This window comes from Myxine glutinosa, chromosome 1 (assembly GCF_964187855.1).
Source record: "Myxine glutinosa chromosome 1, kmMyxGlut1.1, whole genome shotgun sequence".
NCBI lineage: Eukaryota > Metazoa > Chordata > Myxini > Myxiniformes > Myxinidae > Myxine > Myxine glutinosa.
In genome coordinates this window covers 58,958,388-58,980,807 of record NC_136261.1, presented here as the reverse complement: position 1 = coordinate 58,980,807, position 22,420 = coordinate 58,958,388, and the positions used below count along the sequence as shown (strand labels likewise).

Sequence of the window (22,420 nt, the reverse complement as noted above, 5' to 3'; positions counted from 1 at the left end):
TGGTGTGGGGTTGGGGTGGCACAGATGCACCCCCAGCATTGGTACAACCCAGCACCCACACCTACTATATTAAATAAGGCAATTCTCTTTGTGTGTGTGTGTGTGTGTGTTTATATCTGAAAATCATAAAAAACAGGGCTGGGCCTATCGCCACAAAATTTGGTATAAATGTTGGTCGTCGTACCCACGGTCAGATCATGGGCACAAATAACCCCTTCACCCCCTCTGAGAGATGACTTATGATTATCTCCTGTACATGAGCCACAGTGCAAGTTGTTTGCAAGTGGTTTACTGACCCCGGCTGCAGACAGGGGGAGGGGGGATGGTTAGGGTTATTTGTCATGGCATAAAATATATTTGTCCCACCTCCGCCACTATCTGAATTCATCCCAACTGCACATGCGCAATAGAGGAGTGAGATTTTTTTTTTTTTTTTTTTTTTACAACGTCTGCCTGCCTAGCAAACAAAATTGAAAATCATTCCAAACAGAAAATTTACTGTTTTTAAGGATGTCATAAAGGACACAAACAACAGGCACGAATAACTAATGTAACTTGTTAGATAAGGTGGTGGAATAGCCACTGCATCAACGGCGGTAAGACGGTGGAAAACTTCCGGAATTAATTTTTTTATACGTCCATTACAATATTTATTTTATTTTATTTTGAAGTATCTACTTCAACACTGCGTGCATAACGTGTTCTATGAATTCTCTTGTAGGTTAAAGTGGTTGGAATTATCCATCTTTCAGAAGAAACCAGGAGAAAAAGACATAAAATGTCATAGCCCCCATGGTTTTAGCAATTGTGCTGTACGGATTTGAAGGCAATCAGTCGGCCATATTTGGTCAGATTACAATACAAAATCTTCTGCATATGTATACTCTCATGTATTGTCTTTGTGCTAAGTTTGAACAAAATCGGTCTATGCATGGCCGAGAAATGGTTGGGGACACGTTTAAGTAAGGCCACCAGTCGGCCATCTTGGATATGATCTTGAGAGAAAACGACGTGTATATGTAATCCATCATTCATTATCTGTGTACCAGGTTTGAACAAGATCGGTAAATGCATTTCCGAGAAATGGTTGAGGACGTTTTCAATATTGGTTTTTTTACAACTAAAATGGCCGCCAGTCTTGTAGTCGGCCACCTTTGATCAGAATGCAAAATAAAGTGTAGGTGCACGTATACATATACATATGCCATCATGCATTGTGCTTATGCCAAGTTTGAACAAAATAGGACCATGCATGGTCATGATATGGTTGTGGACACACGCACGCACGGACGGACAGGTGGAGGAGACCCAATCCATACGCCCTCGTTTCAGACCAAGTCCAACGGGAGCTAATAATGGCATCAAGGAATAAATACCAAGTGCTACTCTATCGATTTTGAAGGAAACAGGAAAGAGATGACTTAGCCTCAGGGGACGTTGCATTTGTGATGCATACATTTCCTCAGGCCTATATGCTGCAGCTCGAGCACATGACCACTGTTTTATAACTCATATCTGGCTAAGTAGCCATGCATATAATTTTCGAGTGTGAGAATAATGCTATGCCATCATCATCTTTGGTCTGATTGTTTTTAGACCGCATTTGGCATGTTCTGTTATTTAACAATCATCATCATCACCCTGTTTCAAGTTAACTGCTGGGCGAAGGCCTCCCTCAACTAATTGTCATACACACCACACTTGCCAAGTGCGAGTTGGCGAGAGAGTTTGGGCAGGAATTTATTATTTGTTCAGATTGCTGGATATAACTCGCCTGCTCTTCACGAGAGACACTGCGGGATCTTTAACGCTAACCAACATCAACAACCAGTGCTGGCAGACTCCGGCATAGCGACATTTGCATGGACAGCGAACACGTTGATGCAATGCCCTGCATGTGAAACGCCAGTGTGACAGTGTAGGAGAGAGCCAGGAGTCCACCCTCAGGAGAGCCAGGAAACAATATCTCTCCGTCCTCAGGACCGAACTCTCTTATCTGTCTCCCTCTTCCAAATCCTGGTGGCGTCTGGTGAAATCTGTTTCTGGTGTTTGTTCCCCCTCCATCCCCTCTCTCACCTTAAATGGCCACACGGCTGACTCCGCACGTGAAAAAGCTGAATGCCTCAACTCTGTGTTTGCCTCTAAATCTTGTGTCCCAAACCCATCCCTCTCTGTACCCACCGTACCCAGTCGTACCCAGCTGCTCCTGGACTCTGTGTCCTTTCCTCCTGACAAGGTGGAAAAGTTTCTGTCAACCCTCGACTCTGATTCTGCAACTGGACCTGACGGCATCAGCCCACGGGTCCTAAAATCATGTTCTTCCGCTCTTTCACTCCCTCTCTCTGTTCTCTTCACCCTCTCTTTTGCTCAAGGTCATCTTCCATCTGCTTGGAAATCTGCCAACATCACCGCTTTGCACAAAAAGGTGCAAAAACAGATCCCAGCAACTACAGACCAATCAGCCTTCTCCCAATTATCAGCAAAGTCATGGAATCCATCATTGCTTCAGATATGAAATCTTTCCTCTTCTCCAATGGCTTGATCTCTGATCATCAATTTGGTTTCAGACCTGGACACTCCACTCTGGACATGCTGCTTCTGCTTTCTCAACAATGGATGGAGGTCCTCAATGCCAAACAGGAAATTAGAGCAGTCTCCCTTGACATATCACGTGCCTTCGATACGGTCTGGCACCCCGCTCTGCTCACCAAACTCTCCTCTTTTGGTATCCATGGAAATCTCCATGCATGGCTGGCGGACTTCCTCTCTAGTCGTAGTCAACGTGTGGCCCTGAATGGGTTTCTCTCATCTCCTCTTCCTGTTCAGGCTGGAGTTCCCCAAGGCAGTGTTCTGGGCCCTGTGCTTTTTCTGGTCTTCATCAATGATCTCTCTGACTCTCTTGAAAATCCTCTCTATCTCTTTGCTGATGACTCTACTCTCTGTCGCTCCATTTTTCATCCCTCAGATCGGCAGTCTGCAGCCTCCTCACTCTCTGCAGACCTTGACAAAATCACAGACTGGGCAAACAAGTGGAACATGTCTTTCAATCCTGACAAATCTCACACTCTTACGATGTCTCTCCGAAAAGACCGACTGGAAAACCCTCCCATCCACTTTCTGAATAATCCTCTCCAAGAAGTTCTGTCACTCAAGCTTTTGTGTCTCACTATCTGCCATGATCTTTCCTGGAAAAACCACATTTCAAATCTGGCCTCCAAAGCCAGTCGCCGACTGGGCATCCTCCGTCGTGCGAAGTCCTTCCTTGGCACACCTGAGCTCCTCACCACATACAAGGCTTTCATCCGCAGCTCAATGGAATATTGCTCTCCCCTCTGGGCTGGTGCTCCTGCCTCACACCTAGCTCGCCTTCACGCTGTTGAAACCAAAGCATTCAGAATCATTGGAATCTCCCGCGATGAAGCTAACTCCAAGGGCCTCTCACTCACTCACCGCAGGCAGGTTGGTGGTCTTTCCGTCTTCTACCGACTCCTCTCTGGCCTTGCCCCCCCAGCTCTCTCTGGGCTCTGTCCCGCAAATATTCCTTCAGGTCGCACAAGATCTGCCTGCAACCCTCTTTTGGTTAAACTGCCAAAATCAAGACTCTCTGCTCACCTTCACTCCTTCATTCCTATTTTCTCCCGCCTCTGGAACAAACTCCCTCACTCTCTTCAATCCCACTCCACCCTCCAAGTCTTTAAAACAGCTGTTCACCACCATCTCTTATCTTCCCCCATCCAAAACCTTGATCTTTTCTACCCCTGCTAATTTCACCCCAATTCCACTTTTTGAAATACCAACTTCTGTCCTGGAAGTCCTTGGTGTCCTTGTGCTTTATACTTCTCCCTCCCCCCCCCCCCCCTTCCCATGCCTCCTCCCCGCGGGCCCTCTCCCTTCCACACATCTCCCTGCTCTCGGATGTTGTGTGTGTGTGCTTCCCCTTTTCTCCCCATCTTGTCTTCCGCTCCCTCTTTTTGTGTATTTTGTTTGTCTGGTCGATTTGTTTGTGAAGTTAATGTTAGCTCTTTCACGAGCCTCGATTCAGTATACAAAAAAACAAAAAAAAAAAGGCAAGTGTGCAATCCTCTTAGGTCGAAGCTGTCCTGCCAGCCCTCTGGTATTATATGGGTGTACATAACTGGTTGTGTGAAAATTTTCTTGCTCGCATACTTCCGGAAGAGTATCACATTGCTTCCCGCTTCTCCTTTAGGAGTTCCTTAGATGGCGTTTAGTTGGTGTGCTGGAAAGCTAGACCATTTTGTTTGCTTTGCACCATTCTGTTTTCACTACCTCTATTAATGGTTTGTACTCTGCAGATAAGTAGTTTGCTTCACAGGCTACCTCATGCCTTTCACTGAAAGTAGCCTTTCATCTTGTAGAAGAATTTGAAGCTGTGGACTCACAGGACTCCAATGACCGGACACAGGTTTACAAAAGGTCTGGTTTATTATTCACTTCATTCCATTTACCAAATAATACCGCATTATTCAATGGCTGAGATTAACTCTTTTCCATGGTCCTTCTCGTTCGGCTGATGTTCCTCCGACACTCCCGTTCGTCAGAGCTCCTCGCAGCAAGTACTCCCGACTTCCACGTTTGCTCCCGTTATATGGACAAACTGGATTTTAATCCCCTCTCCGCTGGTGCCCCGAGGTCATGCATGTACCAAGTCCTGGTATCAGCTCGCTCCCCTCCTGTTGTGAGTTCCGTTTACCAAACGATAGGGGGGTGCTTCAGCCAGGGGCTGTGACCAGGTGGACAAAAGATTATCATGTTCGGGCGCATTCCTGACTCATTTACAAACTCGTCTTTCACAGAGTTTGCATATAAAATATATCTGCTTTGTTACCAGGTTAATTAATAAGTTACCAGTGCCAATTAATAAGTTACGCTGAGTTACACTTCCACAATCTACAACAACAAACAACATGCATTTTAAGGCCATTTTCCCTGCAAGAGTGGGGGTTAGCCTTGCGGTCCCCATGACAATCTTCTCCATTTTGTCCTATTTTCTGCATCTCCCCTTGTTAACCCCCTTGTCCGCATTTCTTCTTCGACCATCTTCAGCCAAGTCTTTCTCGGTCTTCCCCATCCTCTACTTCCTTCCCCCATAACCCCCATTTCCATCACTCTTCTCAACCAGTCACTTTCATCCTTCCTCAACACATGACCAAACCATCTCAACCTGTTTCTCTTCACAGCATCCATCACAGGCTCTATTCCCATTATCTTTTGCAATTCATCATTTGTCTTCCTCTCTCCTAACGATACTCCGCACATCCACCGAACCATTCGCATTTCCACCCTTCCCAGCCTTCGTTGCTGCTCTACGTTCATTACCCATGTCTCGCTCCCATAAATCATAACACTTCTCACATGCAGCATGCACCTTTCCCTTCAGCTTCAACGACACTCCACTCCTCGTCAGCACGCCACTCAGTACCCGAAACTTCTTCCATGCACATCTCACTCTAGCAACCGTTGCCGAGTCTGATCCACCTTCTCCATTCAGCATGTCTCCTAGGTTACAAAATGTCTTCACACCTTCCATCTTCATGCTGTCTCCAAGATCCAAATCAACATTTCCTCCATCTGCAGCTCCCTCTGTGCACACCTTACACTTGAATGTAGCTGCCACACTGGTTAATGACCCTTTCAAACCACTACATTTTTGATGAACCCACTTAGCGCACATTGTACATTGAATGGAATTCACTCCGACACCCTTCCTGCACACAGCACACGGCCACTTCCCAGTTCTTTCCACCTCACCACATGCTTTACCACTTGCCATCACCTTTGTTTTTCCGATATTCACCTTCAGACCTTTTGCCTCCATACATTCCTTCCACTTGTTCATCTTCTCCTTCAGTCCATCCATACTTTCTGCAATCAACACCAGATCATCTGCATACAACAACTCCCACGGTAAACCCTCCTTTACGTTCCGAGCCAGCACCTCCATCACAGCTACAAATAGTAGTGGACTTAGTACTGACCCCTGATGCACGCCCACCTTCACTTCAAACTCACCACTGTTCCCGTCCTTCGTCTTTACAGCTGTGCGCACTCTTTTGTACATTGCCATCACTACTCTGATCAACCATTCCTCCACTGCTAACTTCCTCAATGCTCATGTCACTACTTCACGTGGAACCCTATCAAATGCTTTCTCCAGATCAAGAAACAACTTCCTCCTCTTCTCCATGTACTTCTCCTGCAACTGCCTCACAATAAAAAGCACGTCTGTCGTTCCTCTTCCTGGAATAAATCCAAACTGCATTTCGTCAATCTTCACTTTCTTTCTTATCCTCCTCTCCAACACCCTTTCCAATACCTTCATTCCATTCTCCAATAACTTTATCGCTCGATACGGGCCACAGTCCAGAGGGTCACCTTTCCCCTTGTATAGAGGGATGAGGGTACGCAGTTCCCAATCCACTGGAATGCGGCCTTCTTTCACCACCAGATTGCAGATCTCTGTCTGCTGCCCACAAATTACATGACCATCATTCCAACACAATTTATAACTTGTACCACCCAGGGAACCCATGAGGAACTAGAGAGTTAATAGAACACCTTCCCCCACACAGTCTTGACAAAGAAGGAAATGGGAAGGGTCTTTTGAAACTTGCTTATTGTGTTTCCGAGCATGATCTATATTTCCTACGAGCCGCAATTTCTATAAATAAATTTTAAAAACCACCTTTGGAGGCCATTTTTCCCCGCAAAGCGGGGGTTGGCCTTTTTCGGGAACCGTGGTTGTTGTTGTTTTTCGGTCCCTTTTTGAAGCAATGTTTTACGGCCGGATGCCCTTCCTGACGCCAACCCTTTTTGCCGCCTTTTAACGACAAACAGGGAATTACCAGTGAACTGGTACTCAATTAGCCGACCTCGGAAGGATGACAGGCTGAGTCAACCCCCCTGGCGTTAATTCAGCGATTGACCGGGATTCGAACCCAGGATCCTAGGATCCTAAGCCGGCACCCTAGCCGCTCGCCCAACACCAGGGTTTTCTATGAATGAATGAATTTCTATGAATCTCAATATTTCCCAACACTGAGAGAATGAAGGGAAAATTTGATTCGGCGAGATTATGTAAAATGGTGTAATATTGTGTCGAAGTACTGCAAAACTGGAGATTTTGGGAAATTCTGCAAAGAAAGCAATTTGTGTTCTGCAGTGTTCAAGTATATAATTCAATTGAAATAAAATGACGATTTTAAACATTGTAGAAAAACAATTTCAGAAGTTCACTGGCATTGATGCACTGTTTTTTACACCACCTTAACGTTAAATTAGTTATTTGTACCTTTTGTTTGTGTCCTTTATGACAGCCCTAAAAACAGTAAGTTTACTGTTTGGAATGATTTTCAATTTTGTTTGGCTCCAACACAGGCAGACAGATGAAAGAAAATTGCACCTGTTTCTGAAGGAAGCGGTTCAGTTTGCCATTTTTAATATGAAATAGGCAAAGCCTAGAACCAAACGAAACCCCTTAGAATTATATTTTAAACCGTTTAGAACCTACTAGAATTACCCTTTAGAACCCACTAGAATTATATTTTAGAACTCTTCAGAATCAAACACTGTGGGTTAGAAAGATTCTTCTTCATTTTTGACAGATGGACGGACGGATGGAAGGAAGAACATAGCCAAATATTGAAGTGATTTCACCGCTTAAAAATCTTACTCCCCTCTGTGCATGTGCGATCAGGACGAGCATTCGTATAATTTGCCAAATTCCGTGGCAACATAATGCTAAACTGTAGATTCGAGTTCTGATTCATGTTCCGATTCGTGTTCCACAGTTTTCAAAATGTAACATTCAATCTAAGTTGTTCCTCGCTCATAAACTGACGTCCGTGGACAGACAAACAGAAAAAGTGAACCAATTGCTTAACCCCTGCTTTTCCGCTTCGCGTGCGTGAGGTAATGAAGGTGAAGCAATGCAGTGCTCCCTGAAAGTGTGTGAGCAGGCAACTATTCACACAACTGCTCATGCATACACATCCATGTAGCACTAGAACATGGCAATTGCCATCCAAGAAAGAGCAGACAAACAATGTTGATGATGTACTGGCATTTTCCTAACATTCCAAAAAGTCCCTTCTAATGGCATGTGGCTGGAAATGAGTTGTGAATTTCATATAACTTGACCATGACAAGCCGTCATCTCTGTAATATTTGTCTGAGGAAGGTCATGGGACACAACAGAAACTGTTTGTGTGTGTGTGTGTGTGTGTGTGTGTGTGTGTGTGTGTGTGTGTGTGTGTGTGTGTGTGTGTGTGTGTGTGTGTGTGTGTGTGTGTGTGTACACGTGTGTATGTGTGTGTGTGTGTGTGTACACGTGTGTGTGGACGTATCCACTGATTCATGCAAAACGCAAGCTGTAAAATATGCTTAAATATATTGTGCCTTTTCGTTACCTCTCATTCCAGGTGAGCTCACCCTCTCATCAGGTGCAACACCTGCTCATCAACTGTTTACTTACATCATTGAACATGCACAGGCCTATGGGCTTAAGCCATTCAGAATTGGTGGCACAGCTGGGCCTGGCCAGAACTATGCACTTGTTTCTTTGTCTTCAAGGTGAGCATCATGTTTTCACACCTCTCATGCCTTCTCTCTTGTTCGTGTATAATGACGTAATTGCTGAGTTTATTTGTCTGTGGCATTCCAGGACTGGCTCGTACAAAGATGTTAGTGGAATGCGGCACCATGATGACTTTGATGTTTCACTGATTATCTGCCACAAGGCCTTGCTCACTGATGAACAACCTCAAGGAGAGGAACATCATCTTCGGTACTCTCATACATATCTTCTTATTTGTTTCATGTTCTCTGCACCTTTTTGTAATTATTTCGTAGCTTGAACCTTTAGATCACTGGGACCAGTTTTTGCTCTCTCATTGGTTATTATCTCCATATGTGCGTTTGAGAAGGTGAAACGGAACCCTCCCAGGTCTCAAAGTAGCCATTGTGTGTGTGTAAAAGTTATTTATTTATATATATATATATATATATATATATATATATATATATATATATATATAATATGTTCTTCTTCTCCTCCTCCCTCTTCCCTTTATAACTGGTGTGGTCCAACGGTACCAAGCTTCTGCCTTGCCTTGTCCATAATACTCCTCTACTTCCCTCTGTCCTCAGCCAACTCTCTCTGCTCCCCAATGTTACCGCGATAACCTATGAATGCCTGAAGTGACCAAAGTCAAACTTGGTACAAGTATTATAATGATGTAAAGGTAAACAGTTTCGATTATGGGGTCAATAAGTTAATGCTCAGACATCCCGTCAGGTAAAAATTCTGTTACTGAGATAACTAGTGAACCAGTGATGGGATTTTGACCAAACTTGGTATAAGTATAAACAGTCAGGCCCTGACATTCGCGGGGGATACATTCCTGAAAAATGCAACAAATGCCGGAACCGCAAATGTGGGGGCATTGTTTCAATGGAAATAGGGGGGATAGGTTCCCGGCAGTTCCTGATTCATGGAAAATCCCATGAATGTTCAGGAAAATCCCACGAATGTGGAGGAAAATCCCACAAATGTGGAGGAAAATCCCACGAATGTGGAGGAAAATCCACGAATGTTGGGGCATTGTTTCAGTGGGGAAAGGGGAACAATTAATTGCACTAATAGATGGGGTGGAGTGCTTTCATTCCGTACAGTAACTCGTGGGAGTTGAGTTGGTGGGATATCTCACATGTTATGCAGCTGGTGGGATATCCTGTGAAGCAATGTTCGCAGTGTGAAAGGTGGGATATCCTGCGAAGGTGTTCACAGTGTGAATGGTGCAATATCCCACAAAGTTGTCCACAGTGTGAATGGTGGGACATCCCACAAATTGTTCACAGTGTGAATGGTGGGATATCCCACAAATTGTTCACAGTGTGAATGGTGGGACATCCCACAAAGCTGTTCACAGTGTGAATGGGAGAATATCCCACAAATTGTTCCAGGTTCACAGTGTGAATGGGAGAATATCCTACAAAGCTATTCACAGCGTGAATGGGAGAATATCCCACAAATTGTTCACAGTGTGAATGGGAGAATATCCCACAAATTGTTCACAGTGTGAATGGTCAGACATCCCACAAATTGTTCACAGTGTGAATGGTAGAATATCCCACAAATTGTTCACAGTGTGAATGGGAGAATATCCCACAAATTGTTCACAGTGTGAATGGTCAGACATCCCACAAAGCTGTTCACAGTGTGAATGGTAGAATATCCCACAAAGCTGTTCACAGTGTGAATGGGAGAACATCCCACAAATTGTTCACAGTGTGAATGGGAGAATATCCCACAAAGCTGTTCACAGTGTGAATGGTAGAATATCCCACAAATTGTTCACAGTGTGAATGGGAGAATATCCCACAAATTGTTCACAGTGTGAATGGGAGAATATCCCACAAAGCTGTTCACAGTGTGAATGGGAGAATATCCCACAAATTGTTCACAGTGTGAATGGGAGAATATCCCACAAAGCTGTTCACAGTGTGAATGGTAGAATATCCCACAAATTGTTCACAGTGTGAATGGTAGAATATCCCACAAATTGTTCACAGTGTGAATGGTAGAATATCCCACAAATTGTTCACAGTGTGAATGGGAGAATATCCCACAAATTGTTCACAGTGTGAATGGGAGAATATCCCACAAAGCTGTTCACAGTGTGAATGGTAGAATATCCCACAAATTGTTCACAGTGTGAATGGTAGAATATCCCACAAATTGTTCACAGTGTGAATGGTAGAATATCCCACAAATTGTTCACAGTGTGAATGGTAGAATATCCCACAAAGTTGTTCACAGTGTGAATGGTAGAATATCCCACAAAGCTGTTCACAGTGTGAATGGGAGAATATCCCACAAAGTTGTTCACAGTGTGAATGGGAGAATATCCCACAAAGTTGTTCACAGTGTGAATGGGAGAATATCCCACAAATTGTTCACAGTGTTAATGGTAGAATATCCCACAAATTGTTCACAGTGTGAATGGTAGAATATCCCACAAAGTTGTTCACAGTGTGAATGGTAGAATATCCCACAAAGCTGTTCACAGTGTGAATGGGAGAATATCCCACAAATTGCACAGTGTGAATGGGAGAATATCCCACAAAGCTGTTCACAGTGTAAATGGTAGAATATCCCACAAAGCTGTTCACAGTGTGAATGGGAGAATATCCCACAAAGCTGTTCACAGTGTGAATGGTAGAATATCCCACAAATTGCACAGTGTGAATGGGAGAATATCCCACAAAGCTGTTCACAGTGTAAATGGTAGAATATCCCACAAAGCTGTTCACAGTGTGAATGGGAGAATATCCCACAAAGCTGTTCACAGTGTGAATGGGAGAATATCCCACAAATTGCACAGTGTGAATGGGAGAATATCCCACAAATTGTTCACAGTGTGAATGGGAGAATATCCCACAAATTGCACAGTGTGAATGGGAGAATATCCCACAAATTGTTCACAGTGTGAATGGTGGGATATCCCACAAAGCTGTTCACAGTGTGAATGGTAGAATATCCCACAAAGCTGTTCACAGTGTGAATGGTAGAATATCCCACAAATTGTTCACAGTGTAAATGGTAGAATATCCCACAAATTGCACAGTGTGAATAGTAGAATATCCCACAAATTGTTCACAGTGTGAATGGTGGAATATCCCACAAATTGCACAGTGTGAATGGTAGAATATCCCACAAATTGCACAGTGTGAATGGTAGAATATCCCACAAATTGCACAGTGTGAATGGTAGAATATCCCACAAATTGCACAGTGTGAATGGTAGAATATCCCACAAATTGCACAGTGTGAATGGTAGAATATCCCACAAAGCTGTTCACAGTGTGAATGGTGGAATATCCCACAAATTGCACAGTGTGAATGGTAGAATATCCCACAAAGCTGTTCACAGTGTGAATGGTAGAATATCCCACAAATTGCACAGTGTGAATGGGAGAATATCCCACAAATTGTTCACAGTGTGAATGGTAGAATATCCCACAAAGCTGTTCACAGTGTGAATGGTAGAATATCCCACAAATTGCACATTGTGAATGGTAGAATATCCCACAAATTGTTCACAGTGTGAATGGTCAGACATCCCACAAAGCTGTTCACAGTGTGAATGGTAGAATATCCCACAAAGCTGTTCACAGTCTGAATGGTAGAATATCCCACAAATTGCACAGTGTGAATGGTAGAATATCCCACAAATTGCACAGTGTGAATGGTAGAATATCCCACAAATTGCACAGTGTGAATGGTAGAATATCCCACAAATTGTTCACAGTGTGAATGGTAGAATATCCCACAAATTGCACAGTGTGAATGGTAGAATATCCCACAAATTGTTCACAGTGTGAATGGTAGAATATCCCACAAAGCTGTTCACAGTGTGAATGGTAGAATATCCCACAAATTGCACAGTGTGAATGGTAGAATATCCCACAAATTGCACAGTGTGAATGGTAGAATATCCCACAAATTTCACAGTGTGAATGGTAGAATATCCCACAAATTGCACAGTGTGAATGGTAGAATATCCCACAAATTGCACAGTGTGAATGGTAGAACATCCCACAAATTGTTCACAGTGTGAATGGTAGAATATCCCACAAATTTCACAGTGTGAATGGTAGAATATCCCACAAATTGCACAGTGTGAATGGTAGAACATCCCACAAATTGCACAGTGTGAATGGTAAAATATCCCACAAGTTGCACAGTGTGAATGGTAGAATATCCCACAAATTGCACAGTGTGAATGGTAGAATATCCCACAAATTGCACAGTGTGAATGGTAGAATATCCCACAAATTGCACAGTGTGAATGGTGGAATATCCCACAAATTGCACAGTGTGAATGGTAGAATATCCCACAAATTGCACATTGTGAATGGTAGAATATCCCACAAATTGCACAGTGTGAATGGTAGAATATCCCACAAATTGCACAGTGTGAATGGTAGAACATCCCACAAATTGCACAGTGTGAATGGTAGAATATCCCACAAGTTGCACAGTGTGAATGGTAGAATATCCCACAAATTGCACAGTGTGAATGGTAGAATATCCCACAAATTGCACAGTGTGAATGGTAGAACATCCCACAAATTGCACAGTGTGAATGGTAGAATATCCCACAAATTGCGCAGTGTGAATGGTAGAATATCCCACAAATTGCACAGTGTGAATGGTAGAATATCCCACAAATTGCACAGTGTGAATGGTAGAATATCCCACAAATTGCACAGTGTGAATGGTAGAATATCCCACAAATTGCACAGTGTGAATGGTAGAATATCCGACAAATTGCACAGTGTGAATGGTAGAATATCCCACAAATTGCACAGTGTGAATGGTAGAATATCCCACAAATTGTTCACAGTGTGAATGGTAGAATATCCCACAAATTGTTCACAGTGTGAATGGTAGAATATCCCACAAAGCTGTTCACAGTGTGAATGGTGGAATATCCCACAAATTGTTCACAGTGTGAATTGTAGAATATCCCACAAAGCTGTTCACAGTGTGAATGGTAGAATATCCCACAAATTGCACAGTGTGAATGGTAGAATATCCCACAAAGCTGTTCACAGTATGAATGGTAGAATATCCCACAAATTGCACATTGTGAATGGTAGAATATCCCACAAAGCTGTTCACAGTGTGAATGGTAGAATATCCCACAAATTGCACAGTGTGAATGGTAGAATATCCCACAAAGCTGTTCACAGTGTGAATGGTAGAATATCCCACAAATTGCACATTGTGAATGGTAGAATATCCCACAAAGCTGTTCACAGTGTGAATGGTAGAATATCCCACAAATTGCACAGTGTGAATGGTAGAATATCCCACAAAGCTGTTCACAGTGTGAATGGTAGAATATCCCACAAAGCTGTTCACAGTGTGAATGGTAGAATATCCCACAAAGCTGTTCACAGTGTGAATGGTGGAATATCCCACAAATTGCACAGTGTGAATGGTAGAATATCCCACAAAGCTGTTCACAGTGTGAATGGTAGAATATCCCACAAATTGTTCACAGTGTGAATGGTAGAATATCCCACAAAGCTGTTCACAGTGTGAATGGTGGAATATCCCACAAATTGTTCACAGTGTGAATGGTAGAATATCCCACAAATTGTTCACAGTGTGAATGGTAGAATATCCCACAAATTGTTCACAGTGTGAATGGTAGAATATCCCACAAATTGTTCACAGTGTGAATGGTCAGACATCCCACAAGTTGTTCGCAGTGTGAATGGTGGAATATCCTACGAAGCTGTTCACTAAAATACGTTTATGTGGCCGCTAAAAGCTGTGAAAACGCGAAGCATACAATATACACGAATATGTGGGACACAGGGCCACGAATATTGAAGCAGGTCGCAATTTATCAACCGCGAATACGAGGCACCCACAAATGTTGAGACCGCGAATGTGTGTATGTGTGTGTGCCCCACCAGCGAATGTGTGTCCGTACGACAATAAATGTACTTTTTTATTACAGGATATAGGGCTAGTAGTGGAGCTTCCACACATGCACACACATGTCTCGCACACTTGGACCTTACAGACGAATACATGGGACACAACACAGGACTGTTCGACGAGACAAACACAGCAGCTGAGGGAAGTGATACTTGCGGAAACACTGGGGGAAGTGTCATTATTCCCGTGGCACTCTGTGTACTGGCGACATCACAACAATGGCACCGCTTTTCTCACCACACTCAGCAGGGCATTTCCTATGGAGGAATTTCTTCCTCATGGATGCCAACATATGGGGAGTGCTCTTATCTCTTTAAATGTTTTTTGTTAAGCAAGAAAGCAACATGTACCATTTTTCTAATCAGCTAAATTTACTCTAAATCAGCCAAAATCAAATTGGCTTGTTCTTGTCACCTACCCAAATCATCCACCAGGTTTTGGCAGAATACATGCACAAGTTTTTGAAATGTTATGCTTAATATTGTTGTTGTCCCTATCTCTCAATCGTGAAGAATTACTTTGAAAATTACTGGATCCGTATCCGGATCTTGACCAAAATCCAATCAATTCGTTCTTGTCACACACCCACCTTGTCCACCAGCTTTCATCCGAATCCATCCACAACTTTTTGAGATATCCTGCTCACATACAAACAGAGAGGGGTGAAAACATAACCTCCATCCACCTTCAGTGGTGGAGGTAAAAATGGCCGTCATGGGTCAATCAAAATTGACCTTTTTCAACCACGAGAAATTGGTGCATTTTGATTGTGATAATTGTTGTATTTAGGTTTATATAGGCTGTGATCATATTCTGTGAATAATTTCTTAACAAACTAGATGGTATTCATAGAATACTTACCCTATGCAGTCAACTTGGTGTGAGCCAACTCTTCTGTTTTTGAACGTTTATTTTTTTTTTTTGATCCACTATGACTACCAGACCATGTGAGTGATTACATCATAAATTTATACTCTCCAATATAATTGTTGCGTAGATCATGCTCAATAAATTTCAAACTGATCAGACAAAGCGTTGTCCCTGTGAAATTATGGTCATAATTACGACACCAATGACGTCATCGTTAACAACACCTATTCCCCATGCCGAGTTCTTTACAATGAGCCACGTTTCAATTTTTCCATGAAGCAGTTTTGGAAATATTTAGGTGTAACATTTTTCAGTTTTTCCAAGATGGCGCCTGTACCACGTGACCTATTGCATCATAATTATCATTAAAATATTCCACAGGAGGAGTCGCTCCTCTGGTGAAAATTTCGTATCCATCAGACAGAGTTGCAGAGAAAAAAAATTCATACTAATCGGATGAAGCGTTTACTTGTCGAATTATGACGTCATAACGAAGGGACGAACAGTTGCAGAGAGAAAAAATTCATACTGATCGGATGAAGCGTTTACTTGTCCAATTATGACGTCATAACGAAGGGACGAACAGTTGCATAGAAATAAATTCATACTGATCAGATGGAGCATTTACTTGTCGAATTATGACTTCATAACGAAGGCATCGATGACATCATCACTAACACATCTTATTCCCCATGGGGAGTACTTGAGAATGAGCCATGTTTCAATTTTTTCCATTGAGCGGTGTCAGATATAGAGGTACGAAGTTTTTCCAAAATGGCGCTTGTACCACGTGACCTATGACGTTATAATTAGCATTAAAATATTCTACAGGAGGAGCTGCTCCTATGGTGAAAATTTCGTGTCAATCAGACCAACGGTTGCAGACAATGTACGCCACACAGACACGCACGCCACACGTACGCATGTACATACATAACCGGATACCTAATCCTGCTTTTCGCTTCGCGAGCGCAGGTAACAAGATGATGACCTGTCATTCCAACTGAAACACTACTGTTGCCCGGTAACAAGATGATAACAATCAAAACGTCTTTTCAGAGGTTTTGGCTTTGTGTGTTTAAACATTTCTTAGTTTTATGTTGTCTTCTGGTTCCTTCTTCCAAATGTAGGTTTCATTGCTTGGAATCCTTGATAAATGCTCGCAAACTCGAGTTGTTATTATTTTTATTTGCTTATTTTGTTATCCACAGTTACTTGACTCGAATGAGTACACAGTATTCCCGAAGTTCCACAGTTATTTCCACCTATTCATTCTTTTTATTATTTTTTTATTCACATTTGATGTGATAACTACATGGGAACCTGACAGTACAAGGTACAATCAGATCACTATCAACTCTTTGCCCTCTGCTTTCCCACAGGCTTCAATTCTTCCTGCTGATGACGAGCTGTCGGGAACTCTTTCCTCGACTGTCAGCCGATCTTCGCAGAGTCCCTGATTTAAGAAACCCTCAGACATCTTTTTTGGTAAATCAAATTGCATGCAACACCTCAACCATTCAACCAGCACCTGAAAAACATATGCAACGACCACCAGATATTATTCTCGAGTTAAGATGGAAGTTCACCCTCCTGTATGTGATGTGAGCATGTGGGGCATAGTGAGACATAAGGCATTCTGAGATAAGAGATTATTTTCAACAATGGAAATGAAGCAGGTAGTGGACCCCTGTCTGCCATGTCCTGATGCATTCTGACCTGATTGATTTTGATCTCATCTGGAACGAAGTTCAAGGGAGCTTCTGCGATGGCACATCGTCCGTCCGTCCGTCCATCCATCTGTAAACACTTGCAACTTCTTCTCCGAAACCACTGAAGGGAATGTGACCAAACTAGCCACAAATTACATTTGTTGTGTTATGACTAAAGTTTGTTCACGGCATTAAAAAAAATCGGGGTCGTAGTGGATCCAGGTTTGACCCCCCCAAAATAGGTATTTGCTTTCTTCTCAGAAACTACACACACGATTCCGATGAAACTTGACCACAACCTTCACCACCCATGATGTACCAAAGTATGTTCACGGCATTAAAAAAAAAAATCTGCCCCTTTGGAGGTTTACTGGGGGGGTTGCCCCCCAAAATAGGTATTTGCTTTCTTCTCAGAAACTACACACGCAATTTCGATGAAACTTCACCACAATCTTAATCACCCATGTTGTATCAATGTTTGTTCAAGGCATTAGAAAAATTGGGGTCTTAGGAGTGTTACGTGGTCCTCCCGGTGACTACCTGGTCTCGGTGACCCCCGGACCGTGGGAGGAACCCCGCCAGAAAGATATATGATTTATGCTTTCGCAACACAATCAATATGAAAGACACAAACAATTCAAGTCAATAGGAAACCCCCACACCAAGGATCCGGATTAATGGATAATATATTCCCAATCAATCAACAATAATCAACCCTCAATCAACAACATTACTAAGATGTAGACTCATCAACAATAGCTCTAAGATGGCCATCTTATATATTCCTCCCTTGAGCCCCACTCACGACTCCCTCCATGGTCAATGTCTCTCACAATGTCTCTGTACTCCTGTAGTTCGATCTCCGCACGCGGGCGGTTGAACGGACCCTTCCTGACGTGCTTCCACCGTGCACGTCCCATACCGGGAACGGCTGCTGCCGCGGACACCTCCTCGGCAGCCCACCGAGGTCGGTGCTCGTGATCGCGGCTTCGGGGCTCGCAAAGCGCGCGAGGCCCAAGGCGCCTGCCGTACGCGTCCTTGTAGACGTTGAGGTAAACGGTGCCGGATGCTGGGTTCCGTGCAGGAACCCACGGCAATTTGACGCGTAACCGGTAATTACCCCGCGCCGGTAACTCCTCTCGCCAGACGGGCTTTTCAAACTCAGCGTTCCCAACGCAGATCAATATCGACACCGCTCGCGTCGGAGCTGGGCGAAAAAGATGGCCGCTTCTCCCCCGACCTTGTCTTCCTCCTCCTTCTCTCTTCCGGTTTCATGATCCCGTTTCCGGTCTCGTTGGTACCAGGAGCGCTTCTGACCATTTAACCACAACAACCTTTAATAGAATAAACATTAATAAGAAATGACCTGAATAGTAATTCACATAAATCCGGAATCCGTAACACTCCCCCCCTTCAAGAAAGAAAGTTTGAACCCAGCGAAAACTTTCTTTGCAGGCCAACTTTGATAAACAAACAAGATAACTCACACCCCAAATCATCAGTTCCCCCCTGGCACAATTATCACATCTCAAAAATAAAGCAACAAAATTTCACAAAACCCCCAGAGATTCCAAAGGTAATTCACTCTGGACCAAGCATCAACAACTTCTAGTTTCTCTTGAATGACGGTTAAGAGGTGGTGACCAAAGCCCCAAAGTTAAACACTCTATAGCACTTTTTCGCGAGGCCCAGCTGAGTATTCACTACATGGACGCCTTAAGGAATGTGGAGTTCACGGTTAGTCCGGGGAGGAAAGTTCATTACATGGACGCCTTTAAGAACGTGGAGTTCACGGTTAGTCCGTGCAGGAAAGTTCACTACCTGGACGCCTTTAAGAACGTGGCGTTCACGGTTAGTCCGTGTAGGAGCCCAGGCTCGGCGGCTCCGCCGTATATAGTGCTTCAGCTTCTCCGGACTCCTAACAGTTACGGTGGGACCCCTTGTCCCAGCAGTCACCTGACTGGCGGTCTCCTTCTCGGCCAGTGCTCTGACAATCATTCTTTCGGGAGATGCCGTAACTCTGGGAGCCTCCATAGTAATATCGGCTGCTGCCAACACCAAAACTACCACCAAGTTGTCCTCTTCTGTAGACCTCTCGACGCCTACGAAATGCCTTCCCTACTGTTATGGTCCGACCCTCCAAATCCTTACCATTCCAATTCTTCTCTGCCTCTCTGGCGTCTTTTGTGTTTGCAAACGTGACAAAGCCGAACCCTCTTGACCGTTGCGTTTCCCTGTCTTTTACCAACCGCACTTCTACCAGCGGCCCATATCTGTGGAAGACAGAGGTCAGAACTTCTTCCTCTGTTTTGAAGTTCAGTCCCCCTACAAATAACTTGGTACTTTTGTCGCCATCCCGAGCTGGTGTGGTGTTATTTTCCCTGCTGTGCTCTTTACCAACCCTTAGGTTACCATAAACTTGCCCCCCGGCCAAATCATTCCCGATAACTACCGATACTCCCTCTACAGGAAGCGTGGCTTGTAAACCGACGGTGACCGGTCCTGACACCAAATCGGATTCCAAATGGATGACATGAAGTGGGGCCCTAACACAGCCACCGATCCCTTGTAACTGAACACTATCACCAGTTGCTGTACTCTTTGACAATGGCAAAATGCCTTCAAGCATTAAGGATTGATGGGCTCCTGTGTCCCTCAATACCCTAACAGGTCTTGAGTTAGTCAAGTCTCCCTCTAGTGAGACAAACCCCTCATAAATAAATGGTTGGTAACTCTTCTGTGGGCGATTTCTTACGTTTGCCATCGCATTCGGAGTTGTACTAGGCGGACTCCGCTCTGGGTTTTCCCTTTTCATGAGGTAACAACTGGACATCAAGTGTCCAGGTTTCTTGCAAAAAGCGCAAGTAGGCCCGGAGGAAAAACTCGTGGTCTGCCTCGGGCCCCCCGGAAAATAAGTTTGTCTTGGGCCCGTAGCCCCCTGATTTCGAACAGTTGGGGTATCAGAGTTGTCCCCATAATCATCTCGAGGCCGCCGCCATGTATTGGCGTTCTCCGCACCGGGTGTTCCATAACTCCCCTGCTGAAGTCTAGGCGAGGAGTTAGGTTTGTGGACCCCTATCCGGTGTGTTAAGGCATAATCATCTGCCATGGTGGCTGCGTCCCACAACTTTGGTACTTTCTTTTCCTGCAGGTACACTTTGATGTCCTCGTGGACACACTGTTGAAATTCCTCCACCAGGATCAAGTCACGCAATGCTTCGAAGTCTTTCCCGACTCCTTTTGACTCACACCACCGATCAAACATGTTTTCTTTCACTCTGGCAAACTCCACATGGGTCTCACTCTCCCTCTTCCTGGCATTCCTGAATTTTTGCCGGTAAGCTTCAGGAACCAACTCATAGGCTTTGAGAATGTGCTTCTTCAATACCTCATAATCTGCACATTGGTCCATTGGTAGCGCCGAATAAATCTCTTGAGCTTTACCCACCAGCACACTTTGCACTAGTATGGTCCAGGCCTCCTCCGGCCAGTTTAACTGTCAAGCCACTTTCTCAAAGTGTGGAAAAAATTGAGTGACTTCCTTTTCACTGAAGGGTGGAACCAGCCTCACATGTCTGCCCACATCCCAGGTGTTCTGGCTAGGTGTCGACCCCGTCAGCAAGGGTGGTACCTCTCCCCGTTCTCTCATTAAATCCAGCTCCTTGAATTTAATTTATTGCTGAAGCGCCAGATCACGTTCCTTCAACTCCCTTTCGGCTTTTCTCTCCTCTGCTTCGAGTTCCCTGGCAGCTCTCCTCTCCTCTGCTTTTCTCCCTTCTAACCTTTCCTGGAGTTCTCGTTCCACTCTCCTTTCCTCTGCTTGTTTCTCTTCTCTCCTCTCTTCTGCTTTCCTTTCTTCTTCTGCTCTTTCCTTTTCTGCTTTCCTTTCTTCTTCTGCTAACCTTTCCTGGAGTTCTCGTTCCACTCTCCTTTCCTCTGCTTGTTTCTCTTCTCTCCTCTCTTCTGCTTTCCTTTCCTCTTCTGCTCTTTCCTTTTCTGCTTTCCTTTCTTCTTCTGCTTTTTCCTTTTCTGCTTTCCTTTCTTCTTCTTTTAACCTTTCCTGGAGTTCTCGTTCCACTCTCCTTTCCTCTGCTTGTTTCTCTTCTCTCCTCTCTTCTGCTTTCCTTTCCTCTTCTTTGATCCGTTCCTGGCTCCGTAATTGCAACTCCAGTTTCCGGAGCTCAACGTCTTCTGGTTCTTCGGGTAGCCACTGCCAGGCTAACTCGTCCCATGTTCCTAATCCCACCATAGATTGTATCACCGTGGTCTGCAACTCTGCCTTCCCAAAATTAGTTCGGACCTCCAAGTTAAAATGTTTGGCCAATTTCAAGAGGGCCGCTTTTAGTAACGCTCGGAACTGTGCCTCACTAGGTGTTACCGCAAAGTTCTGTGCAACAAACGCCATGGTGACTATCGTTAACACCTGTTAACCTTCACCCAAGACTTTACCACAATTTCTCAAAAATTTACCAATTAATAATTAATTAATCAATTTTAATTAATAAAAATTATTATTTTATTATGTTATACAATTTTAGATCCCGGAATTCAATTGGACGAGCCCCCAATTCTGTTACGTGGTCCTCCCGGTGACTACCTGGTCTCGGTGACCCCCGGACCGTGGGAGGAACCCCGCCAGAAAGATATATGATTTATGCTTTCGCAACACAATCAATATGAAAGACACAAACAATTCAAGTCAATAGGAAACCCCCACACCAAGGATCCGGATTAATGGATAATATATTCCCAATCAATCAACAATAATCAACCCTCAATCAACAACATTACTAAGATGTAGACTCATCAACAATAGCTCTAAGATGGCCATCTTATATATTCCTCCCTTGAGCCCCACTCACGACTCCCTCCATGGTCAATGTCTCTCACAATGTCTCTGTACTCCTGTAGTTCGATCTCCGCACGCGGGCGGTTGAACGGACCCTTCCTGACGTGCTTCCACCGTGCACGTCCCGTACCGGGAACGGCTGCTGCCGCGGACACCTCCTCGGCAGCCCACCGAGGTTGGTGCTCGTGATCGCGGCTTCGGGGCTCGCAAAGCGTGCGAGGCCCAAGGCGCCTGCCGTACGCGTCCTTGTAGACGTTGAGGTAAACGGTGCCGGACGCTGGGTTCCGTGCATGAACCCACGGCAATTTGACGCGTAACCGGTAATTACCCTGCGCCGGTAACTCCTCTCGCCAGACGGGCTTTTCAAACTCAGCGTTCCCAACGCTGATCAATATTGACACCGCTCGCGTCGGAGCTGGGCGAGGAAAAAGATGGCCGCTTCTCCCCCGACCTT

At 44.3% G+C, this 22,420-nt stretch overlaps 1 protein-coding gene across 6 annotated transcripts in view; it reads left to right on the top strand.

Moving 5' to 3' along the window:
• SZT2 (SZT2 subunit of KICSTOR complex) overlaps positions 1-22,420 on the top strand; it is a 283,208-nt gene that overhangs the window by 248,403 nt on the left and 12,385 nt on the right. For all 6 annotated transcript variants that reach the window (XR_013622459.1, XM_078772210.1, XM_078772202.1 and 3 more), the window contains 3 exons: positions 8,439-8,589; positions 8,681-8,803; positions 16,788-16,893. Coding sequence is in view for 5 of the 6 variants with exons in the window: in XM_078772210.1 (XP_078628336.1) it covers positions 8,439-8,589; positions 8,681-8,803; positions 16,788-16,893 (380 nt within the window). In the remaining variant the exon portion in view is untranslated. The remainder of the gene's footprint in view (positions 1-8,438; positions 8,590-8,680; positions 8,804-16,787; positions 16,894-22,420) is intronic.